General features: G+C 36.4%; 2 protein-coding genes across 3 annotated transcripts; both read right to left on the reverse strand.

Annotated features, from left to right (window-relative positions):
- Positions 1 to 573: 573 nt before the first annotated feature.
- LOC105230255 (uncharacterized) lies at positions 574 to 3,400 on the reverse strand. Of its 2 annotated transcripts, none has more exons than XM_049455230.1 (3): positions 3,256 to 3,400; positions 986 to 1,177; positions 574 to 913 (listed from the first exon to the last, which is right to left on the reverse strand). In XM_049455230.1, the coding sequence occupies exons 1-3, from the start codon at positions 3,263 to 3,265 to the stop codon at positions 678 to 680; spliced, it is 438 nt and encodes a 145-aa protein (XP_049311187.1). In that variant the 5' UTR covers positions 3,266 to 3,400; the 3' UTR covers positions 574 to 677. The 2 variants fall into 2 exon arrangements, with proteins under 2 accessions (XP_049311187.1, XP_049311185.1); XM_049455228.1 differs by lacking the exon at positions 3,256 to 3,400 and adding an exon at positions 2,631 to 2,785.
- Positions 3,401 to 8,323: 4,923 nt separating this feature from the next.
- On the reverse strand, positions 8,324 to 19,776 carry LOC125778404 (uncharacterized). Its single transcript, XM_049455759.1, has 3 exons — positions 18,801 to 19,776; positions 14,553 to 15,102; positions 8,324 to 8,445 (listed from the first exon to the last, which is right to left on the reverse strand). The coding sequence occupies exons 1-3, from the start codon at positions 19,143 to 19,145 to the stop codon at positions 8,324 to 8,326; spliced, it is 1,017 nt and encodes a 338-aa protein (XP_049311716.1). The 5' UTR covers positions 19,146 to 19,776.
- Between the last annotated feature and the right edge of the window lie 1,312 nt (positions 19,777 to 21,088).

A 21,088-nucleotide genomic window follows, 5' to 3' on the forward strand; every position in this document is an offset into this window, starting at 1 on the left:
ACCCAAGCAAGATGCATCTTTCACATCGAAATTTCCAGAACGGAAGCGAGCGAAGCAATGCTACACGAACTGAAACTTCACAAATTGATATACTTACCTTTTTTATACAAAAATTTCAAAATATAGCGAATTTTTTCAGTATTTTCACTCATTTTTGAGCAGCTGTAACTTTTTTTCAACTTTCCCGATCTTAATTTTGTTTTCTAATTGAATGATGAATTTTTTTTTATTTAAATCTCAATTTTTCAACACTATATGGTATGACACAATGTTATTGGTAGCACTGGACATATACGACTGCAACGACATCTATTACCAAAATACGAAAAGACTTTTTCGACTATCAAATATTATATACTATATAAATATATTGTATTAAAAATTGCCGAAATGAAATTTAGAAATCATATCATCACTATTGGGAAACCCGATACCTAAAAAGTAGCTTTCCAATTTACATATGTTCGGCATATACTAGAATTATGATCAACTTACGCACTGATATAGTTATAGACCCATTAATATAAATCGACAAATAATTCCTGAGAAACCCTCTTTAAAACACTTTGTAAAAATAGTTCATAAAACTTTTAATAACAATAAATAATTGAATCAATGGCTCTGCAATTTTTATGCGTTACTAAATATACATAGTAATACCGCTTCACTGCGTTTACTCAGTAACAAAAGAGTTTCGCTATCAAAGTCAAGATAATGCTCGCTGTCAAGGTAAAGCTGTACGTTGAACTGTAGTTGCCATTGTTATTGTAATAGCTGTTGTTGAAATTGGTATTGCAATCGTTCGTGTTACACTTGTAGCAAACCTGATATTGGCTGAATCCAACAGCCATGAATGAGCACAAATCTATAATGCTGTAAGAGCAGCCGTAATAAAACTGCATAACGCCCTTGTCTAATAAAAAATTAAAATAAATCAATAAAGTACATAAATATTATTAGACTAAAACTTATTATTGAAACTCACTTCTTAAAATATCCTCAACCACACAACTATATGTCGAACTGGTGGTATTTAATATGGTTTCATTCACATATAAATATTTGCGCATATAATTCACCGTTTGCTGAGCCAATTCCGGATCGCATGTCGCCGATTGTTTGTCGTTGCAGTTCTGACCCGAAGTGCTGTCGCAAATGTAACAGTCGAGAGATGTGGCTGAAAGAAGCATGAAAATTAATTTGGTTATTGAAAGTCGAATAATAATTGTAGTCTCTGGATGATGACTAGAAGAGAGCATAGGCTAAAACGCGATTCAATTCCTGTTTAGGCAGAGCAATGCGAGTTCCAGTCCCGCAAAATTCTAAATTTATGATAAACTCTGGCTATTTGGTGTTCATGAAAGGAAAATAGCACGATCTCTTGCTAATAGAAAAAGTCAAAGCACTACGGAAAATATTTTATATTCAGACGAAATTTTAGAATATTTAGTAATAACGGGGTTTTGAATAGGAACGCTACAGAAGTAGACCCATAAGGATTCCAAACGACGCCATATTTCTTCGCGCTCTTTTGACATTTCTTTTCAGTTGTACAATCCAACAACGAGTTGAAATCATTTAAATTTACTACCGAACTTCGGAGTCAGTGGCCTCAACTTTACGAGCGCTACGTCCAATTCATGGTTGCCATAATCCTGTCAGATTAAAAATTGAGCGTCTAGTGAAAAAATTTGAATCCACAGGACAGTTCAAATGTTCCCAAGCCAGTAAGATAAAGAAGTGGTCGTAGTGTTGAGAATATTACTGCCTACAGCGCATCAATTGAGAAAGACCCAAATCAGTCTCTCACACTCCGTTCTCAAGCGTTGGACAACTCTGTGAACTCGTTGTGACGAATTTTACGAAAACATTTTGGTTTACATCCCTACAAGATCAAATGACGCAAGAACTGAAGCTGCTTGACCAACAGAATCGTCACTTGTCCGTAGATTGGGCTGAGCAACAATTTGAAAATGATTCGGATTTTCATCGAAAAATCATCTTCCCACGATGAGGCTCGTTTATGGTTGAGTGGCTACGTCAACAAGCAAAATATGCGTTATGGGTCAGGCAGCAATCCAAACGTACTCCAGGAGTCACCACTGCATCCCGAAAAATTGCGGTTTGGGTCGGCTATCTCATTGGGCCACACTTCTTCCGTGATGATCAGCACCGGCACGTTACGGTGAATGGAAATCTCTGCCAGTCAATGATAACCAAATATTTTTGGCCCGAATTGGATGATATGGAATTGGACAATATGTGGCTCCAATAGGACGACGCCCCAAGCCACACAGCGAATGTCACAAACGATTTATTGAAAACCAAGTTTGGTGAACGTGTTATCTCACGGAATGGCTCAGTCAATTGGCCGTCTCGATCGTACAATTTGACGCCGTTAGACTATTTCCTATGGGGCTACGTTAAGCCTATGGTCTATGGCAAAAAGCCAGCGACGATTGATGAACTTCGTACGTAAAACTGCAGTATTATCGGCCGATTTATGCTTGAAAACCGTCGAAAATTCGGTTCAGCGTCTGGGCGTCTGCAAGCGTGCCCGTGTTGACATTTGATTCATATCCCAAGCCATTTATGTTTTAATTAATAAATGTTTCATAACGAAAACTTACTCAAACCAATCCAAGAGCAAGCAATAAGGAAGATAATGGTAAAAATTAGCACTTTATTCATTTTGTAGACACTTAGTTAAACACTTAATGCAATTTACTGCAAGCGAAACTTTTCAAGGAACCTGGCGGTCGTACTATCGGGTAGCTACTAAAAATAAATGCAGGTGGGGTGCGATAAGGCCATGCGAGATAACGCCATATGGCCTTATCACTCAATTCAAAGAGAGATAAAGCCATATTCACGTCAAAATTTCTGTATGGCTTTATTTCCAATTTCAAAGAGCGATAAGGACATATGGCGTTATCTCGCATGGCTTTATCTCTCTTTTGATTTTCCCTTTTACGGAATATTTTCTGTTCTATATGCATTCAAGAAGGTGTAAGCATTCTGTAAAAGGGAAAAATCCAGGTGCAATGAATAACAATTAAATGCATATTCACAATGAAAAATAAGGGTTGGGTTTAGTTTAGTATCTCATTTTCACTGCTTATTCCTCTTAAATGCGTGCACGGATTTTTAAAATTTATATAGCACGGATAGCCAATGAATTAAGCTTTGGTTTAAATGTAAATTTATTGTTAAATGTTAATTTGTTTTTTAGATATAAGTAAGCAAAAAACGCACACTTTCCCATTTGCTCAAAAAATGGCTCTCTTCTTTTGAAGTTTTTGTTGCACTGCTTGCAAAAAATTTAACCAATTTAACACACACACATTTTTTGAAATATATTTAATTGAATTAATGATAAATTATGAATTTTTGCAATTTCATGTATAATTTAATAAATAAAACAGTTTTCAATTACGTGTTATACTGTTCCTTGAAATGTAAGCAAAATTACTGAATATGAACTGTCAAATGACTAAGAAAATAAGCACAAAAGGAAGACAGTAATAACCCAACGAATCAAAATGGTAGGTCTTATATACTGCGGCGCTTGTTTCAATGTAATATATTATACTAAGAATATAATGAAAATTTGGAATAAAAAATCGCGCGATTTTTTATTCCAAATTTTCGCCTGCGGCGCTTGTTTCAATGTAATATGCTGAAAATATAATGAAAATTTGGAATAAAAAATCGCGCGATGAAAACCCAATTTTATTATTTAGGATGTCTTGTATAAATGGTTGGTTGGGTTATCTTGGTACTTCAACTACTTGTATGCATTATTACCGATGCATATACAATTTTTAATTTTCAGTGTTTTTATTATTTAAATAAAGTGGATTTCCACTTTAATTCATTGAAATAATAAACATAGAGTCACTCTATGTGTAAAAATACATTAATTTTATAATAATTAGTGAATTGTATGGAATTGTATGGAAAAACTATGATTTTACACCATTTTCAGGAGGCTGCCCTAGAGCCCCCCGTGGTCCTAGAGGAGGAGGGGTGCTATTATTCAAAAGCTCCATTCATTACCTTTCAAATGAGGGGGGTAGCAAGCCCCCAGCCCCCTCCCGCTTTGCGCAAAACCTCTTAAAAATGGGATACTAAACTAAACATTCCCCAAAAATAAATTCATATGAGAGATAAGGCCATATGGCTTTAATTCACAATTGACAAAAAAAAATATGGCATTATCTCTCAATGCGAAGCGTGATAATGCCATATGGCTTTATCTCGCAATTGGATGGGAGATAGAGCCATATGGCGTTATCTCGCATGGCTTTATCGCACCCCACCATAAATGCAAAAATGCAACTATAAATAAAATGTGGATATGAAAACAAAATGCATGAAAACCAAAAAATCACCACACCTTATCGACAAAGGTGGGGTTCTAGGAAAAGACACCATACATCAGTCTATCGATTGTCACTTAATCCATATGTATGTATATATAATACATATTTTTTTAAACCTTGATAAGTATGTATAGTGTAAAAGCTGATTCATCAAGGCTTATTTAATGTCTAACGTCGGAAGGGTTTTATATACATATGTACATGCTGCATTCCAAAGTAAACAGGACTTTAAAAAAGAAACAGAATAAATGTTTTTTTTCGGTAAAATCAATTTATTTCATTCCAAATAGTCCCTTTCTACTTCAATATAGCTTCAAAAAGCATGTCGAACGAGTGTTTCAGCTCGTTGGCCGGTATGGTCGCTAGTATGCCGGTGCAAAATTTTGAATGCCCTCTACGTCTGCATAACGCCTGCCTTTCATGAGCAAATGCATTTTTCCGAAAAGGAAGAAATCGCACGGTGCCATATCAGGAGAATACGGGGAGTGGTTATTGGTTAAAATTTGATTTTTGGTCAAATAATCGGTCACAATGATGTCCTTCGAATGTTGGATTCTGAGCAATTCTTGGTCGTCAGTCAATTTGTGCGGAAACGATTCGGTAAAAGTTTTATCAATTTTAAAACAAAATTTATTGTTGACTCTTTGTTCGAAGCTCATTTTCGCACCGAAAAATGAAATGTTATGAAATGCTCACTGGACAATCGATAAAGATAGCAGATTCTAACGCACCAGTCGACGTTTAGTGGCGCCAACAAGGGGGCGCTAAATTCAAAAAGTCCTGTTTATTTTGGAAACCACCTTGTAATGCACCCCAATCAATTTTGAAACAATTACAAAACAAACGCGTCGAGCAACTCTAAGACCACTAAAGTACTGATATACAAAATACCTGGAAATTGTAATTAAAACTCAAAATATTTCTCTATTCGTCAGAATTTATTTTGGCGCCTTCAAAGCAATCCCGACCAAATGCACTATTTACTTTTCATAAGCACTTTTTGTGATGGCCTTCAGCTCCTTCAGTTTTCTTTTTACTTTTCGACTATTTTACTCAGTTCTTATGAAAATTGGGCGAAATAGGCTTAAATCTGTGTCGAAAACATGCGTTCTGGACGCTTCAAGCGTCAGTTTAGGTGCCAAGGCGGCACTGTACGGTGAACGACTCATCAAATCGATGTTTCTATGTAGTGTTCAAAATGACAATTGTTTCAGTCAATGTGTGACGCCCTGCATTATCGTGGTGAATAATATATGGATATATCATCTTATGAACATCTCAAACTGTTTCCTTCCGTAATATGCTGATAATAGTTAGAATTTGGTCTAAAATCCTGTTAGACCATGGCAATCTAAAGTTCGATGTTCACAATACAAATAACCTGCAGTCCAGATTTGGCCTTTTTGTGAACTCTGTAGATTGATTGGAATAAATTTTAGAATCCTATACAAAAAGCGCTCATAGCGCCTTTTAGATACATGAGAGCCTTTTGATCTTACAATGGAGTTCTTAACAGTATAGAGGATCGATGATTTATAGGGCACACATATTTCGATAATCTATAGTATATCTTTAATAATACCGTAGTAAAGCTTTAATAAAAAACTGCAATAAATTTTAAGTTACATACTTCCCTAATCTAGCCGCTCAGTTGAATCAGGGACATGACACTTTTTTAAATGGGTCTTTCCCGAAACAGCATTTTACGAATTTGCTTGAATGATTGCTCGGAAATATAGATCCAATCGCTATTAAATTCACACTCATCCAAATTCCCAAAGATAATATAGTTTTTGTTCACCTAGCGATTGCACGTATCGACTAAAACTGAGAGAAATAGATATAGGATTATATGTATACAAATGATCAGGATGACGTTAAAAGTTGAAATCCGGGTAACTATCTGTCCGTCCGTCCGTGCACGCTGTAACTTGAATAGAAATTCAGATATCTTGATGAAACTTGGTGTGCGGGTTTCTTGGTACAAAAAAATCACGAGTTCGTAGATGGGCATAATCGTGGCAGTGGTCCGACAAATCTTTGTAGCCTTGAAAAAAGTGGGCGTAGCCTCGCCTTTTAATAAGTTTAATGTATATATCTCCTAATTTACTAAAACTACAAAAACCAAATTTGCCCAGCAAAAATATTATAAAAACTCCTACCGACGGTGTGAAAATGGATGAAATCGGAAGATAACCCCGCTCACACCACATATAACGGTAAAAAACGCGATAAATCAGTAACTAAATATGCCAGAGACATTAAATTTTATCATCGAGGTGGTATGAGAGAGCTTTTTTTGTGTGCTGGTGTTAAAATTGGACGATGGGAATGGTACCGCCCACTTTTCGGTGAAATCCAATATCTCGAGACTTGACCAACCGAACACTTCGGTGAGCAGATGGTTCCACTTTTTGCGCGGGTCGATTGGTCACCAAGATCGTGTGATATCACACCGTTCGACTTTTTCCTGTGGGAATATGTAAGGTCTAAAATGTATGAGGACAATCCGGCAACGACTAAAAATCACGCGTTTCATTCGTCAGTTAGTAGTCGAAATACTCGGACGAGTCATCGAAAATTGGACTCAATGGATGGACGATCGGGGACGTAGTCGCGGCCAACATATGAAAGAGATAATCTTCAAGAAATAAATGCCAGAAAATGTCCTTTTAAATTATAGTAAACATTCCCCATTAAATTTGAAGTTTCTGTGTTTTTTCTTTAAAAAAAAAACCCTAATTTTCGGGTTCTAACACACAATTGCTAGAAAACGCAATTAAACAATAATATTGGTATGATCCAGTTATGGATACCCAAAATATATTCATAAATATCAATATGTGACAATTTAAATGTCGCTAATTTCCTTTTGAACGCCTTCAAATGACGCCTCATATTGTATGTAAACCATAAATAATGCAGTGCGTGCTTTCAAATGTGAAACGCGCCGTCCAAAACCCAGTAATACGGGTTCCTGTCAAAATCGAGTGCATACGTGGAGCGGGCAGCAACAACTGAGTGCATTTATTTGGTTATTATTTGTTGGTGTTTGCGCTTTTAATTACGCACCCTGCTAGCTAGCGGAATTTTAATTTGAGAGCTGCCGCTGTGCCGATGAGCTTCCGTGTGTACGATACAAAAGCGCAAGCGCATGCGCATAACTTAAAAAAAACCACAAGTGAGTGCACTTTTGCATTGACGTGTATGTGAGTGTGTGTGTTTGCGCATTTGCGTTAGTGCAATTCATTGTCAGCGAACAAATACGAAAGCAATTGATGAATGCGTCGCTGACACGCAAGCTCTAACTTCAAATGATCGTTCGCACATTCGATCGGTCCGTCTGTCTGTCTGTCCGTCCGTCGATCGGTCGCACACTTAATCAAGTCTTTGGCGAACGCGAACGCTCGGTCATTGCTAAGGTGACTGCCAGCCGAGAATTGGCGAGTTTTTGCCGGTGAGCTACGCATGCGCAAGAAGCGGTGTTGCAACTTTGTTTGTGGTGTCGACATTTGTGCGGCCAACACGTTGGTCATTTGATATTTCGCATGCCAATTTTATTGATCTCTTGCCTCTTTTTGCCAAACATACATACATATGTACACATAAATTTTAATTGCGCTGCGCCAATTTCATTGATTTTCACGCAACTCGCAAAACAACAACTTGCAACATTCACCGAGAGTGACTTTTATATTCATTTGCGCGATTTGTGGCACTTGATTTGCCATTTTTTGAAGTCGCTTGGATTTGTTGGACATTTTGCTGCGTTTTCGCCGAACTAAAGTCGCCGTTTCAGTGTGTGCGTGCGCAACAGTGCGTTTGCAACACACTTTGTGCCACAAATTAAAATGTTCGTGTTTAAGCACAATTAAATGCTCACTCGTAGGCAGCAGCAGCGGCAACAACAACCACATGGCGACTATGTATAATCGCATTTAAAGCGAATTGCCATCGATTGCATTAAGACGTGCGCTCGCACTGCCTTGACGTTGAGGCATAAACTGCTGCCTGGCATCTCCTCCCGCCCCCTCTTTATGCGTGCTGCCGGCCATTAAGGCTGCGAGCAAAGCTTACAATAATTGCTGTTTGGCTGTGTGTAATGCATAGTGTTCACGGCACGTTGCCATTTTCCGTTGAACTAATTAGTTCGCTGGTGAATGCAACAACGTCTTATCGCCTGCACCGACGCGATTAATCGATTTGTTTGGGTGCGAAAACATCGTTGCTCGCATTTAAATTGTCGCACGCCTACATGCGTGGTTTGCTACATATGAACATACATACATTCCAGTGAAGGCAGGAGCATACGATGAGTCTGTATATATACGTATTGAGAGCAATCATCATACCTGCTTGTAAACACAGCCCTGAAAAATGCAGTTACACAAATGAAACCACCAGCAAATATTCGTGTAAATACTTTAAATAAAACTACTTTGAAACTTCTGCAGAAATTTAGACCAAACAAATGGTGATGGACCAGATTTCCCCATAAAGGGTGATCTGAAATCCTATATTCACTTGCATACATATCTACTGTGAGCTATCCATATACTGTCCATATATTGCGGGATTACAGACTTTTTTGTTGTTTTTGAAAATATTCTTCAATAATACCCTTTTGCTTGTGTTTGAACCAATTGTCCATGCATTTTTGCTATTCTGATTGAGATATCTCCAAAGCTTGATCTCCTATCTTTAGTAAAAATAACTCATTCGGCACTATGTAAGTTAGGACTATGCGGTGGATGACTCATCAAATCGATGTTTTGAGAGCTCAAAAACTCAATTGTTTCATTCGATGGGTGAGAGCTCGCATTGTCTCATTGAAGAGTAACCAATCTTCGGCGGTTGGCTTTCCTATAATCGTTAAACAATGGTCCTTGATGGAGGATAAATATTTTAATAAATTCATCGGTGTACTGTTGCTGAGTTAATCCACGTCAAAAGTAGTAGTAGGAAAATGTTCACCATTTAGTATCATTTTTTTGGGGATAAGTGAATGTTTTAAGTTACTGTAAACAACACAAATAGTGCTCGTATGGTACTGACATAGTACCATAGATTCTAAGTATGCATACGATCAAAAATATCAAACTTTACGGTGAAGTTGTGGGATGCCAGATTTCAACACTAGTGCTACCAAATCGCGATACATAAAAGGCAACTGGTCTATTAGTATTGAGAAATTTTCCAATCTAAGGGTAATCGGTATACATTTTTGCTATAAAACGATCTCAGTCAACTTATTTGACTATTCTCAGATATAACTACGATTTCAATAAAATAATGATTAAATACTCTTTTGATTCCAAATTCACCTTTTGTTTTTTAGTTCCTAACTCTTCGTCCTTTTTAAAAGTACATTTCACTTTAACTTTCCGCTTTTATTAACATCTATAACTTAATAAGTATATGTTATATACAAACTCACATAAAATAATAGTTTAATTATTAAAACCCATGCAAGTCAGCGCATTTGGCGCCAATAACTGGCGTCCTTTTGGCTTCCCAGCAAAGCATGCCCACACATTTAATCCAAAATACTTTTAATTCCATGCTATTACGGCTAATGACTTGTAAAAGCACATCCTGTTTAAGTTTTAAAAACTATACTCACTCGCACGCAACAAAAAGCAAAAATTTGGCGCAAAGTAAATGAGTCTTTAATAACCCAAATTGAAATCTGGCCTACATAAGACAACTAATCTAAAGAGGAATTCTTTAGTATAAAAAAAATAAGGAATAAAAATTCAAATATGATTAACTCTCTTTGGCTAATTATTTTTTCCAAGAGCAATAAAAAGCTGTTAAATTTGTGTATGCATGAAACCTTAAAGTATAAAAAGATACTCAGACACGGGGCTAGATCTGAAATTTTTTTTCAAATAATGTTTTTCGTTAAATTCTGAGACTGTTAGTACTGCCTTGTATATTGCAACTGCTTCCGCTGAATACACTGAAACAAAACTTGGTAGATACCCTGCTATTATTCTTTTCCCATGGGCTTGAACCAAAGCGAATGGACCACACGCCATTCGACTTTGACCCATCGGTGTAGTACATTTTCCATTCGTTCCGAAAAGGAGCTTCATTAAATAAATGAGAATTTCGCCGCGACTTAAAGTCTATTTTACCCTCTCCTAAGTCATAACGACTCACCCAACCTCAGCATATTGATAAACATGGATTCAAGGGCCTTTATTCTACGCCTACAGACTACAGTGAAGTCAATTAAAAGGTCTCCAGCTCCATGTCGCAGAAAAGGAAATTCCCACATGTTATATAAGTGTTCTTAAACTTACAATGATTAGTGTAAAAAGCGACAAGTAGTTAGCCTGAGTTTGCCCCTTGGGAGGTTGATTACATATTTAAACCTTTTAAGGTTGTAACCAACATAGGTATGGAACATGCCTAGGAGTTGTTGCCAATACCTCTCCCTATCCACTCCTTCATCCTTGCGGAACAGCTCCTTTATGGTATGGGGACCAACCGCAATGAAAGATTTGGGTCCCTCCATGTTAGTGGATGCTACGGAGTGGACGAAATCATCAGCTAGTTCATTCCATACTATATCTTTGTGACCGCGTACCCAGATAAGGTGCATTTGGTTACGATTCAACAGACTGTTCAGTCGTTCTATACACTCCTACACTAATAGCGATTTAATCTCGTCGCTGGGTATAACTATACTTTCATTACGATAGTTGCGTTGAAGGCATATCTTACGCACCGAGTTATAGCAAAGACCTCTGCTTGGAATATGCTCGAAAAACTACATATAGGATTGGAGAGTTTGGCGCGTTCCATGCGACATTTTCGAGCCGTCGGTATACCATTAATACATACATATGTATATCTAAAAGCAGATCCCTAAGCTGTACCTCGAGACTAGTATCGTTCCATTCAGCCTTACTACTGCCGGTGAGCTTGAACTTCTTAGTGAAGTTTACATATAATACTTGCTAAAGCTATCCTTTAAAAGAAGAGCCAGTGATACTTCGCCACTTAGTAAGTCCATCATGCGCTGGAAAGACATTTCCTTACCTCTGCCAAACCCTTCTGCCGTCATTTGGAGCAGTGTATATTTGGCAACCTGACCAATTACTAGATGAAGCGGTGTGAGATCCAGCGTGACTCAAATACCGCCGTCGGATATGTTCGCATGGCACCCGACACGCTAATACAGGCGAGTCGTATCATCTCCTAGAGTTGAAGTCCTACCGAGGTTCGCGATGCTTTTGGGCCAAAACCAAAACTCCATATATGATAATCGGTCGCACAATTATAATTTACAAACACCTGACAATCCTTGGCCGAAAATATAGTTATAGACCCAATACACTGAGATTAAAATGTGTTAATTCTTGCAGACTTAAATCAATTGCAAGTATTTTGTTTACTTTTGTTCCGTCTTACTGAACAAAATCACAGCAGGTACAAGGGACCCAAGGCATACTCATATCAGTTGAGAGCGAATCACAAGAGAGCTTAATGTGCAAATGTCAACTTAAATTTCAGTATCGTACGGTAAAATGTAAGTCCGCGTATGTGCACATAGCGGATAGTGGGTATCACAGTGACCCTGTGAATGACAATTCTCGGACTTATCACTGCTAAAGTGACGTAAAGACACAGTGAATGCACTTAAGAATAAAGAAGAAGCAGAGCGCATGCACAGTCCATGTCAACACTTGTCAAAGCAACAAAGAGACAAGCGTAACTGACAACAAATATCTTACCTCACAACAAAAGCAAACACAGTGATAAATATTGAATGAGGAAAGCAAAAGAATAAGAACATATCACGGGTAATACGAAGACCGCGTGCGATCAAACGTCATATTAGCGCTGAGCTGCTGTCGAGTCAAAATCGTGTGTGGATCGTCGAACTGACAGTTTCGACGATTGAATGGCGCATAAGCGTGTAGATACGAAAGCAAAGCAAATACCCAGAGAGAAATGAGAAAAAAGTGCTACAAGAATGTTATTAAAAGTGACAAAAAATTGCAGCGATCGGCAAAGCTTCGAAGTGAGCCACTTACACTTCCCGATTTCGTGCCTATTACAACACGCTGCAACAAAAACATATTTTTTTCCTTTTTAATGCGACTTCATAAAGGCATGGAATCATCAACATCGGTACCGGCAAATGATGACCACGACGACTGGCTGTGCGACGCTCACGTTGAGTGACTGGCGCACTGTCTGTTGATGTCTGTCGGCTATGCGATCGAACGCGGTATAAACACAGTGAGGTGAATGGTGAGCGCAGTGTTGTAGCCAAGTCAGCAGCAATTGTGGCATACTGCGCGGTAGCATTGAGGCGGCAGCAGAGCTATCATCACCAACATCAAGTAACAGCACCGCACAACCATCATAATCATCAACAATGAGTGAATGAGTGCACCAGCAGCGGCCGCATCATCAGCAGTAGGAGTCACAGCACAGTCGCAGGCGCAGCCTTCAACGCTTCGCGGACGGTGGCTCAAGTGGGCAGGATTAAGTGCGTAGGTATTTGGCTGCTGAATGCCACCAGGCCACTACTGAAGTAGTCCATTCATGCTTTGTGGCAATAAACGAGTTGTCTAACTGCCTGCCGCGCGCCTGCATACATATACATACACACACAAATACAACGAACAGTGCAAGCTCACCACGTTGATGCGGCGCTTTCGATTATGACTTTAGAATGCGCGTGAGTTGTGGTTATTAAACTTCAGTTTAGTGAACCGCGAAAAGAAAACTACGACTTGTCAGATTGATCGTCAGAATTCTTCTATTTATTTATTTCCAATATTTTCTTAAGCTAAGTTCTATTTTCTGATACAAAATACATTATTTCTTTTCTTATTATTATTTTGGCTCAACCACTTGTAGTTGCGACAATATTTGTCAAGTGGCCTACTTCTCACATTACATCAATTGCATTCCCTCAAATATTTATGTTGCACTATTTATTGTGACGTTAATTGCTATCGCAATATTCGTTTGAACATATTAAATGTGCAGCGGAAATGCAATGTGATCCAATGTAAGTGCCCTGGTTTGTTTCGAAATATGATATGCATATTTCGTGTGGTCGCAATATTGTTGCGGTAACAAAAAGGGAAAATATTTAAGTAGACCAGTTAATTCTAAGTGTTTTGGGGTAGGTCGTTAACGTTGACGTCGGCATTATTTCTTTGTTGCAGTTCTTATGAATTGCAGTTGCATTCATATCGGTCATGCCGATAGTGGTTGGCATCGACGTCGACGTAACTCCTCCCCCCCTTGATTGAGCTCTCTCCTGGGAGATCACATTAGTAATTTTGAAATTCTTTCTCTTGTTTTTACAATAAATGATTATCGAAAGACTGACTATAATTACAATTGATATTGTATATATGCTTATATGTATGTATTGTTGTCGTTTTTGGTATTTAACTTCATCTATAAAGTTTATATTTTCTATTTGTTGTAATATAATATCATCAAATATAAGTTTCTTATTTATATCTTTAATGTTGTCTATATCGCTTGCTAATACAATGCTACTTTTAATTATTTTACTTTTTGTTGAAAATGTTTTATTATTAATTGTTATGCTACAATTGTAAAAATGTATTAAATAGTTTCCGCTTAAGGGAGAGCTGTTGTTTATAATGCAGTCACTTTCTACACTAGTATTTTTAGTATTTTTTACAAATATAATTCCTTCGTTAATGTTTATAATTTCGGAGGCGTTATTAAAAATTTTCATACAGTTTCTTTTTATCAAACAATTATTAATTGGCTTAAGATGTTGTAAATCTATATTATCATTAAATTCGTACAATTCATTGTTATATCTTAGTGCATATACTTGTTGAAACATTAACTCAAAGTTGCTTATATCTCCTAACGGCAATATTATAGATGTGTGTAGTGTTATTATTTCTGTTGGAATTTTGATAGCGAAAATAATATTATGGTTTTTGTCTGTAAGGGATCCTAATTTTATTTTTTTCAATTTTTGTGAGTCTAAGTTGTATTTTGTTATTTCTTGGTCGGTTATCATGTTGCTATGTAAAATTCCTAAACCACTTGCTGCTATATTGTCTTGTATGTGTTCTACATTGTCCTGTAATATTTTCAGTTTTAGAGAAAAGTCGAGGTATAAAATTTCGTCTTGGGTCCTTTTACTTATGCTCCCTATGGAGTTTAGTTTTGCAGATATCATATCCCTATCGTTATGCATAAGTCTTTTTAATTCAAGAAACGTTTTATTGAAATTAGTATTAATATCTATTTGTTTGTTTATTGTTTCGATAGCCTTGTGGTTGTTTGTGTCGATTATGTTGAGGTGTTGTTCAAGGTCTTGTCTATCATTGTCGTCCATGGTACCGTAAAGCCATTTTTGTACAGTTCCTACAGCATTTAGTAGGCCTCTTTTTTGTCTGTGGGGTGTGATAGTATTTATCTTGCTTCTAATAAATTTAATTTGCATGTTTAGTATTGCTTGTCCTACTTGCAGATTTGCCGATTTTATATTAGATTCTATTTCATTAAGTAAATTTGATATTTCTAGTGGATTTATAACGTGTAATATTGTTACATATGACTTAACTATATCTGCATCGCCTGTTTGTATTTCTATATATCCTTTATTGCTTTCTATTTTATCTATTGTTACTTGTCCCAGCCCCAGGGTCCAAATTGCTGTCAGGATCAAAAGTTTCAGGATCCATTGCCCCTGCAAATTTGTATTTCCGTTTAACGTTGTTTAAATGTATATCGTTTAGATTTGTTTTTATAAACTTCGGTTGTTCCTTATGCCTAACGCTTTTGTAATTCTTTACGTAACCTATATTTCTTTCTTCTACATAGTGTTCTCTGTTTTCGTTACTCTTGTTTATTCGCTTAGATTTTTCTTTGAATATTCTGTCATAAATTGTGCTCTTGTTACATTTACCTTCCTCAATATTTATGGGTTTTTCTTTTGTAACTGAGTGGTAGCTGTTATTATACCATTCTATAGCTTTGCTCATTTTATTTGTTATACTAGAGTTTTTATTTTCTATACCTAATACTCTAATTTTTTCTCCTAGTGTATTGTGTAGGCGTTCTACATCAGAATTGCCGGTGTGGTTATTTGGTTTAACGAGATGTAGTTCAATATTTTCGTTTCTGAGGAAATCTTTAACATTAATGCTTTTAAATTCGTTATCAGCAATAAGTTTTTTAAAATGTCCTCTTTGCGACTTATATTGGTTTATTTTTTCGATTATAGTTTGGCTGGTCCTATCTTCAAGAAAAAATGCTGTGGCGAATTTAGAAAACCTGTCTATAAAAGTTAGAAAATTCGCTTTTGAATTAGTGTAGCAATCCATGTGAATTATTTCTTTGCAATCTTTCGGTGTTTCCGTTAAATTAAATTTTGCTCTTATAGGCCGCCTATCATATTTGACTCTGTTGCATGTATCGCAGTTGTTTACGAATTTGTGCACCAGTTTTTTCAAATTTGGGAAGTAGATATGTCTTTTAACTCCTTCGTAGTTCTCCGATATTCCTGTGTGTCCTGTTTCAAACTTGTGATAATTTTGGATATGTCTGTAGGCTTCTTCTTCGCTATTTATATCTTTAGCGTGGTATGAACATTTAACAAATTTAATGTTGTCGAATCCATCAAATAACTCGATGATTTTTTGTTGTAATTTATTATATTCATGGTCGTTAACTTCGCTGTATATGCCAATTTTGCCTGAAGTGATATGTCTTCTGAGGATATCAGAAATATTGTTGTCGAGATCTACTGGTGTTACGTATATTTTTTTATTGTTGTGTTTTATTTCGAACTCCAATTGTTTGTTATCTGTTAAAATTATCTGAATTTTAAACCGATTGACTATGGTGTCCAAAATGGGTATATGGTTGTTCAATTGCTCCTCCTGAGAGTGTATTGTATTTACATCGTTTTCGTCTAAATTATTTTCTAAAGATAGATTGCTACCTGTTTCCATAAAATTTATTAAATTGGTGTTATTATTGATTCTGCTAAGGAAATCTGCTACTTTGTTTTCCTTTCCTTTTATATAATTTACGTTCATGTTGTATTCTCCTAATTTTATTATCCATCTTTGTAGTCTAGGATTTATATCTTTACAATGAGCCTTCGTGTATAGCCATTTTAATGGTTGATGATCCGTTAATAAATCAAATTGGACGCCATATAAGTAAGGCCGGAAGTAGTTTGTGGCCCAAACGATTGCTAACAACTCCTTTTCTGTTGTAGAATATCTACGTTCGTGGTCGTTGAGTGTTCTACTCGCATAACATACAGGATGTCCATTTTGTTGTAATACGGCACCGATTGCGAAATTGCTTGCGTCAGTAGTTAATGTAAATTTCTTTTGAAATCTGGATAACTTAGTACTGGAGCTTCTGTCATTATTTGTTTTAATTTTTGAAATGAGTTTATATATGTAGAGTCGTTAATATTAATTTTAACATTTTTCTTTAGAAAACGTGTCATAGGTTGTGCTACTTTCGCGTAGTCTTTTATAAATTTCCGATAATATCCCGTAGCTCCTAGAAAAGACTTTATTTGTCTTGTTGTTTTTGGTAATTTTAGATCTTGTATTTTATTTATTTTCTCGAAATTCGGTTTAACTCCTTCAGGTGTTAAAACGTGGCCTAGAAATTGTGTTTCTTTGGCACAGAAATTGCACTTGTCAAATTGTACCTTAAGGTTATGCTTCTTTAGTGCATTGAAAATTTTTGTTAGGCTTTGTATATGCTCTTCTAATGTTGTACTAAAAACGAGAATGTCATCCATGTATACTACGCATATTTTATTTATGTATTCTCTAAGAACACAATTCATCAGCCTTTGGAAGGTTGATGGGGCGTTTTTGAGACCGAATGGCATTCTAACGTATTCGTAATGACCAAAAGGGGTGGAAAACGCGGTTTTCTTTCTATCTTCCTCTTTTACTAAGATTTGGTGGAATCCTTTTGCAAGATCGAGTGTCGTAAAGTATACAGCTCTTCCTAATTTATCTAATATATTATCAATGTTTGGGATTGGGAATTTGTCATCGATTGTGATATCATTTAGTTTTCTGTAGTCTATCACGATCCGCCATTTCTTTGTTTGGGAGTTATCTGATTTTTTTGGTACTATCCATAAAGGACTATTGTAAGGGGAATTACTATTTCTTATGATTCCTTGTTTTAACATTTCTTTAATTTGTTTAGTTATCTCTTCTTCGTGTATCTGTGGGTATCTGTAAATTTTTGAATATACTGGAGTGTCTATCGTGGTCACTATCTCGTGTTCAATAGCTGATGTACTAGTAAGGTCATCTCCTTCTTTATAAAATATGTTCTTGTAATTTTTTATTAACTTACTAACTAAAAATTTCTCTTCTTTATTTAGATTTGTTGTAAATTGCTCAATTTGTAAGTCCCTATTTTCCGTACTTTCTAATTGATAAATTTCATTAAAATTATATGGGCAAGAATTCATAAATTTTATCACTTCGTTATTAATTGTTAAGGTATCGTTTCTCATATCAATAACTGCTTGTAATGGTTTTAGTATATTTTGCCCAAGGATTGCATCGAATCCTTTATTATGTAAATTAGTTAATTTCCATGACATATTTGCGTCAAAATTAAATTCGAGGGGTAAACTTGTTATTATTTCCCATTTGATTAGTGCTTCACTATTAAATGACCGGATTTTTATTGGGTTATTTAATAGTATTCTGTTATACTTCATTAATTTTCTATTGTCGATAAGGGACGTAGTAGAGCCTGAGTCGATTAGGCATGTAATCTTTTCATTTTTTATTGTTAATTCTACTAACGGAAGGTAGTTTTGGTATGGTCCAAGGGAAAATTTACTTCTTGGTTTATATGGTCTACTTCCATTGGAATTTCATTCCTATAGTTAATACTTCTTTCACCGTTATAATTGTTATGGTTTTGGTAAGTCCGTCTGAATGAGCTTGCTGTGTTATTACTTTGGTTTTGATTATTGAAACGATTACTGTTTAATCGTGTTTGTTCTGTATTTCCTTGTCTAGGATTCATCCTTGTTCTTTCGTTGTTGAATTTATTATTAGAATTGTTAAAATTATAAAACCTATTATTTGTTTGGTTATGATCCCCAGGTCTTTGATTGTTTATTTTATTTCCTACTTGACCATAATAGCTTCTATTAGTAAGTCCTGTTTCTTCTAATACGTAAAATGCTTCCCTTAATGAGTTAATGTTCCTACCGTAAATTATTGCCGATAAATGAGGCGGAATATTATTTAAAAATGTTTTTAATATTAATGACTCATTAGTCTTAGGAGAAAATTCTGTCGGCTTATTTTCGTCTAAATTATATTTTGAGTTAAGCTTATCTAATATGTTTTTTAAGTTGTAATAATAATGACTTACATTATACTGCCTGGTTGTGATGGCCTGGTGGAAGAGTTGGTGGTAGCTTTCCCTTATTCCGAAGTTCCGTATCAGTTCTGTCTTCACTTCGTCCCACGATGAGTCTCTGTTTAGTGTCCGTATTATCTGGAGCGCCTCTCCTTGGATCTTGGTCTTTATGTGTCTCTCCCATACATAATTTTTGACCGCTTGGTTCTCGTCGAACAAGGGCAGGATCAGTTCCACCTCTCCAATGAATGAAGATATGTCGTAGGTCCCGTCGCCTCTGAACTCTTTGATTTTCGCAGCTTCCTTAAGGAGGTCCGACGCTGATATCTGGTTTAGATCGTTGTTGGTGATTGCCATTGTGGTAGTTAAATGTGTAGAATTATGTTTTTTTTTTTTTTTTTTCTTCAAGAAGTTAGTTCTTTTATATTTATAAAATGATGTAACACTGTTTGAACCCGCAAGCAATAGTAAGTTTCTTATAAATGATTCAATGACTTTTGGCGATTTCGTAATATGTCAGAAGTTCACTCTAAAATATTTATGTTGTGTCAGGCTCTTTTTCTTTGTCTAAGGACAAAGTTCCGTCGACTGCGCCAGTTGTGGTTATTAAACTTCAGTTTAGTGAACCGCGAAAAGAAAACTACGACTTGTCGGATTGATCGTCAGAATTCTTCTGTTTATTTATTTCCAATATTTTCTTAAGCTAAGTTCTATTTTCTGATACAAAATACATTATTTCTTTTCTTATTATTATTTTGGCTCAACCACTTGTAGTTGCGACAATATTTGTCAAGTGGCCTACTTCTCACATTACATCAATTGCATTCCCTCAAATATTTATGTTGCACTATTTATTGTGACGTTAATTGCTATCGCAATATTCGTTTGAACATATTAAATGTGCAGCGGAAATGCAATGTGATCCAATGTAAGTGCCCTGGTTTGTTTCGAAATATGATATGCATATTTCGTGTGGTCGCAATATTGTTGCGGTAACAAAAAGGGAAAATATTTTAAGTAGACCAGTTAATTCTAAGTGTTTTGGGGTAGGTCGTTAACGTTGACGTCGGCATTATTTCTTTGTTGCAGTTCTTATGAATTGCAGTTGCATTCATATCGGTCATGCCGATAGTGGTTGGCATCGACGTCGACGTAACTCGCGCGCGCCTGTATGCTGGCTCATCAGCGCGGCTCAACAGCGTAGGCTATCCACCGCAGTTATATCTATATGTACGCGTGCGCTGTGCCTCAGTGATGCGAGGTGATGACTTCTGCTTGAAGAGATTAACTTTAACGTGCCATATTATTATCTGCGCGTATGCGCCACAAAATCAACAGACGCGCGCCTCCACTATGCGGTGCGGCAATGAGCGCGCGGCTATCAGCAGGCAAGACAATGTCATGAGGCTTCACATTGAGCACTTAGTTGGTGGATAATTTGGCTTAATGCCGTATTGGCGTTGCCGAAAATCACACACACACAAACACTACACAAGCTATAATTGCCACAAACCTCCGAATATATCTGAAACGCAGGCTTTTACTCAGCTTAAATGTGTTCCTTCTGTGCACAGGATATCATTTGGGGAAATCTTAAATTCACAGGATTTTGATTTGCTCGTGTTGTTCTTTCTACCCTCTTATTTGTTGTTCCGCGCTTCTAAGCTTATGTTTGTTTTAAGCACATACACATTTATTTTTTGTGTATTTCTCTTCTTTATCATTCATGCTGGTATGGCGCGCCTGCGCTCAAGATCTTCATCTCTCCCTCCTCCTCCTTTTTCCTGGTTTCGTTGCATTCATCCTCAAATACGTATTTTTAAATTAAAAGCATTCATCACAGTGGCGCACAGATAATTTTCGTTTACCGTTCTTTTAATTTCATTAATATTTATTATCTCACCACTAACTGTAATCGCATATTTTTATACGCTTGCAACATGTTGCTATAGAGTGTAATAGTCATGTCGCTCTAAATGTTGTATGCATTACCTAAAAGTAAGCGAGATAGATGTAGTGTTACAAATATATAAAATTATCAAGATGACGAGCCGAATTGAGGTACATTATAATTTCCTAACATTCTTATTTCACAGTGCAAAAATCGGCGAAATCGGCCCTCTACCGCGCTTACTTCCAATATAACACAATTTGAAATTTCATTTGATTCTTTCATCTTGCGGTATAAAAATCAAGAATAAATTAATATAACGCGATACTACATTGCACGAATAAGCCATTCAAAATATTCAAACTCCTTGGTACGGCATATGTGGATCGGAAATAGCGTTCAATGTGTG

Source organism: Bactrocera dorsalis, chromosome 4 (assembly GCF_023373825.1).
Source record: "Bactrocera dorsalis isolate Fly_Bdor chromosome 4, ASM2337382v1, whole genome shotgun sequence".
Lineage (NCBI taxonomy): Eukaryota > Metazoa > Arthropoda > Insecta > Diptera > Tephritidae > Bactrocera > Bactrocera dorsalis.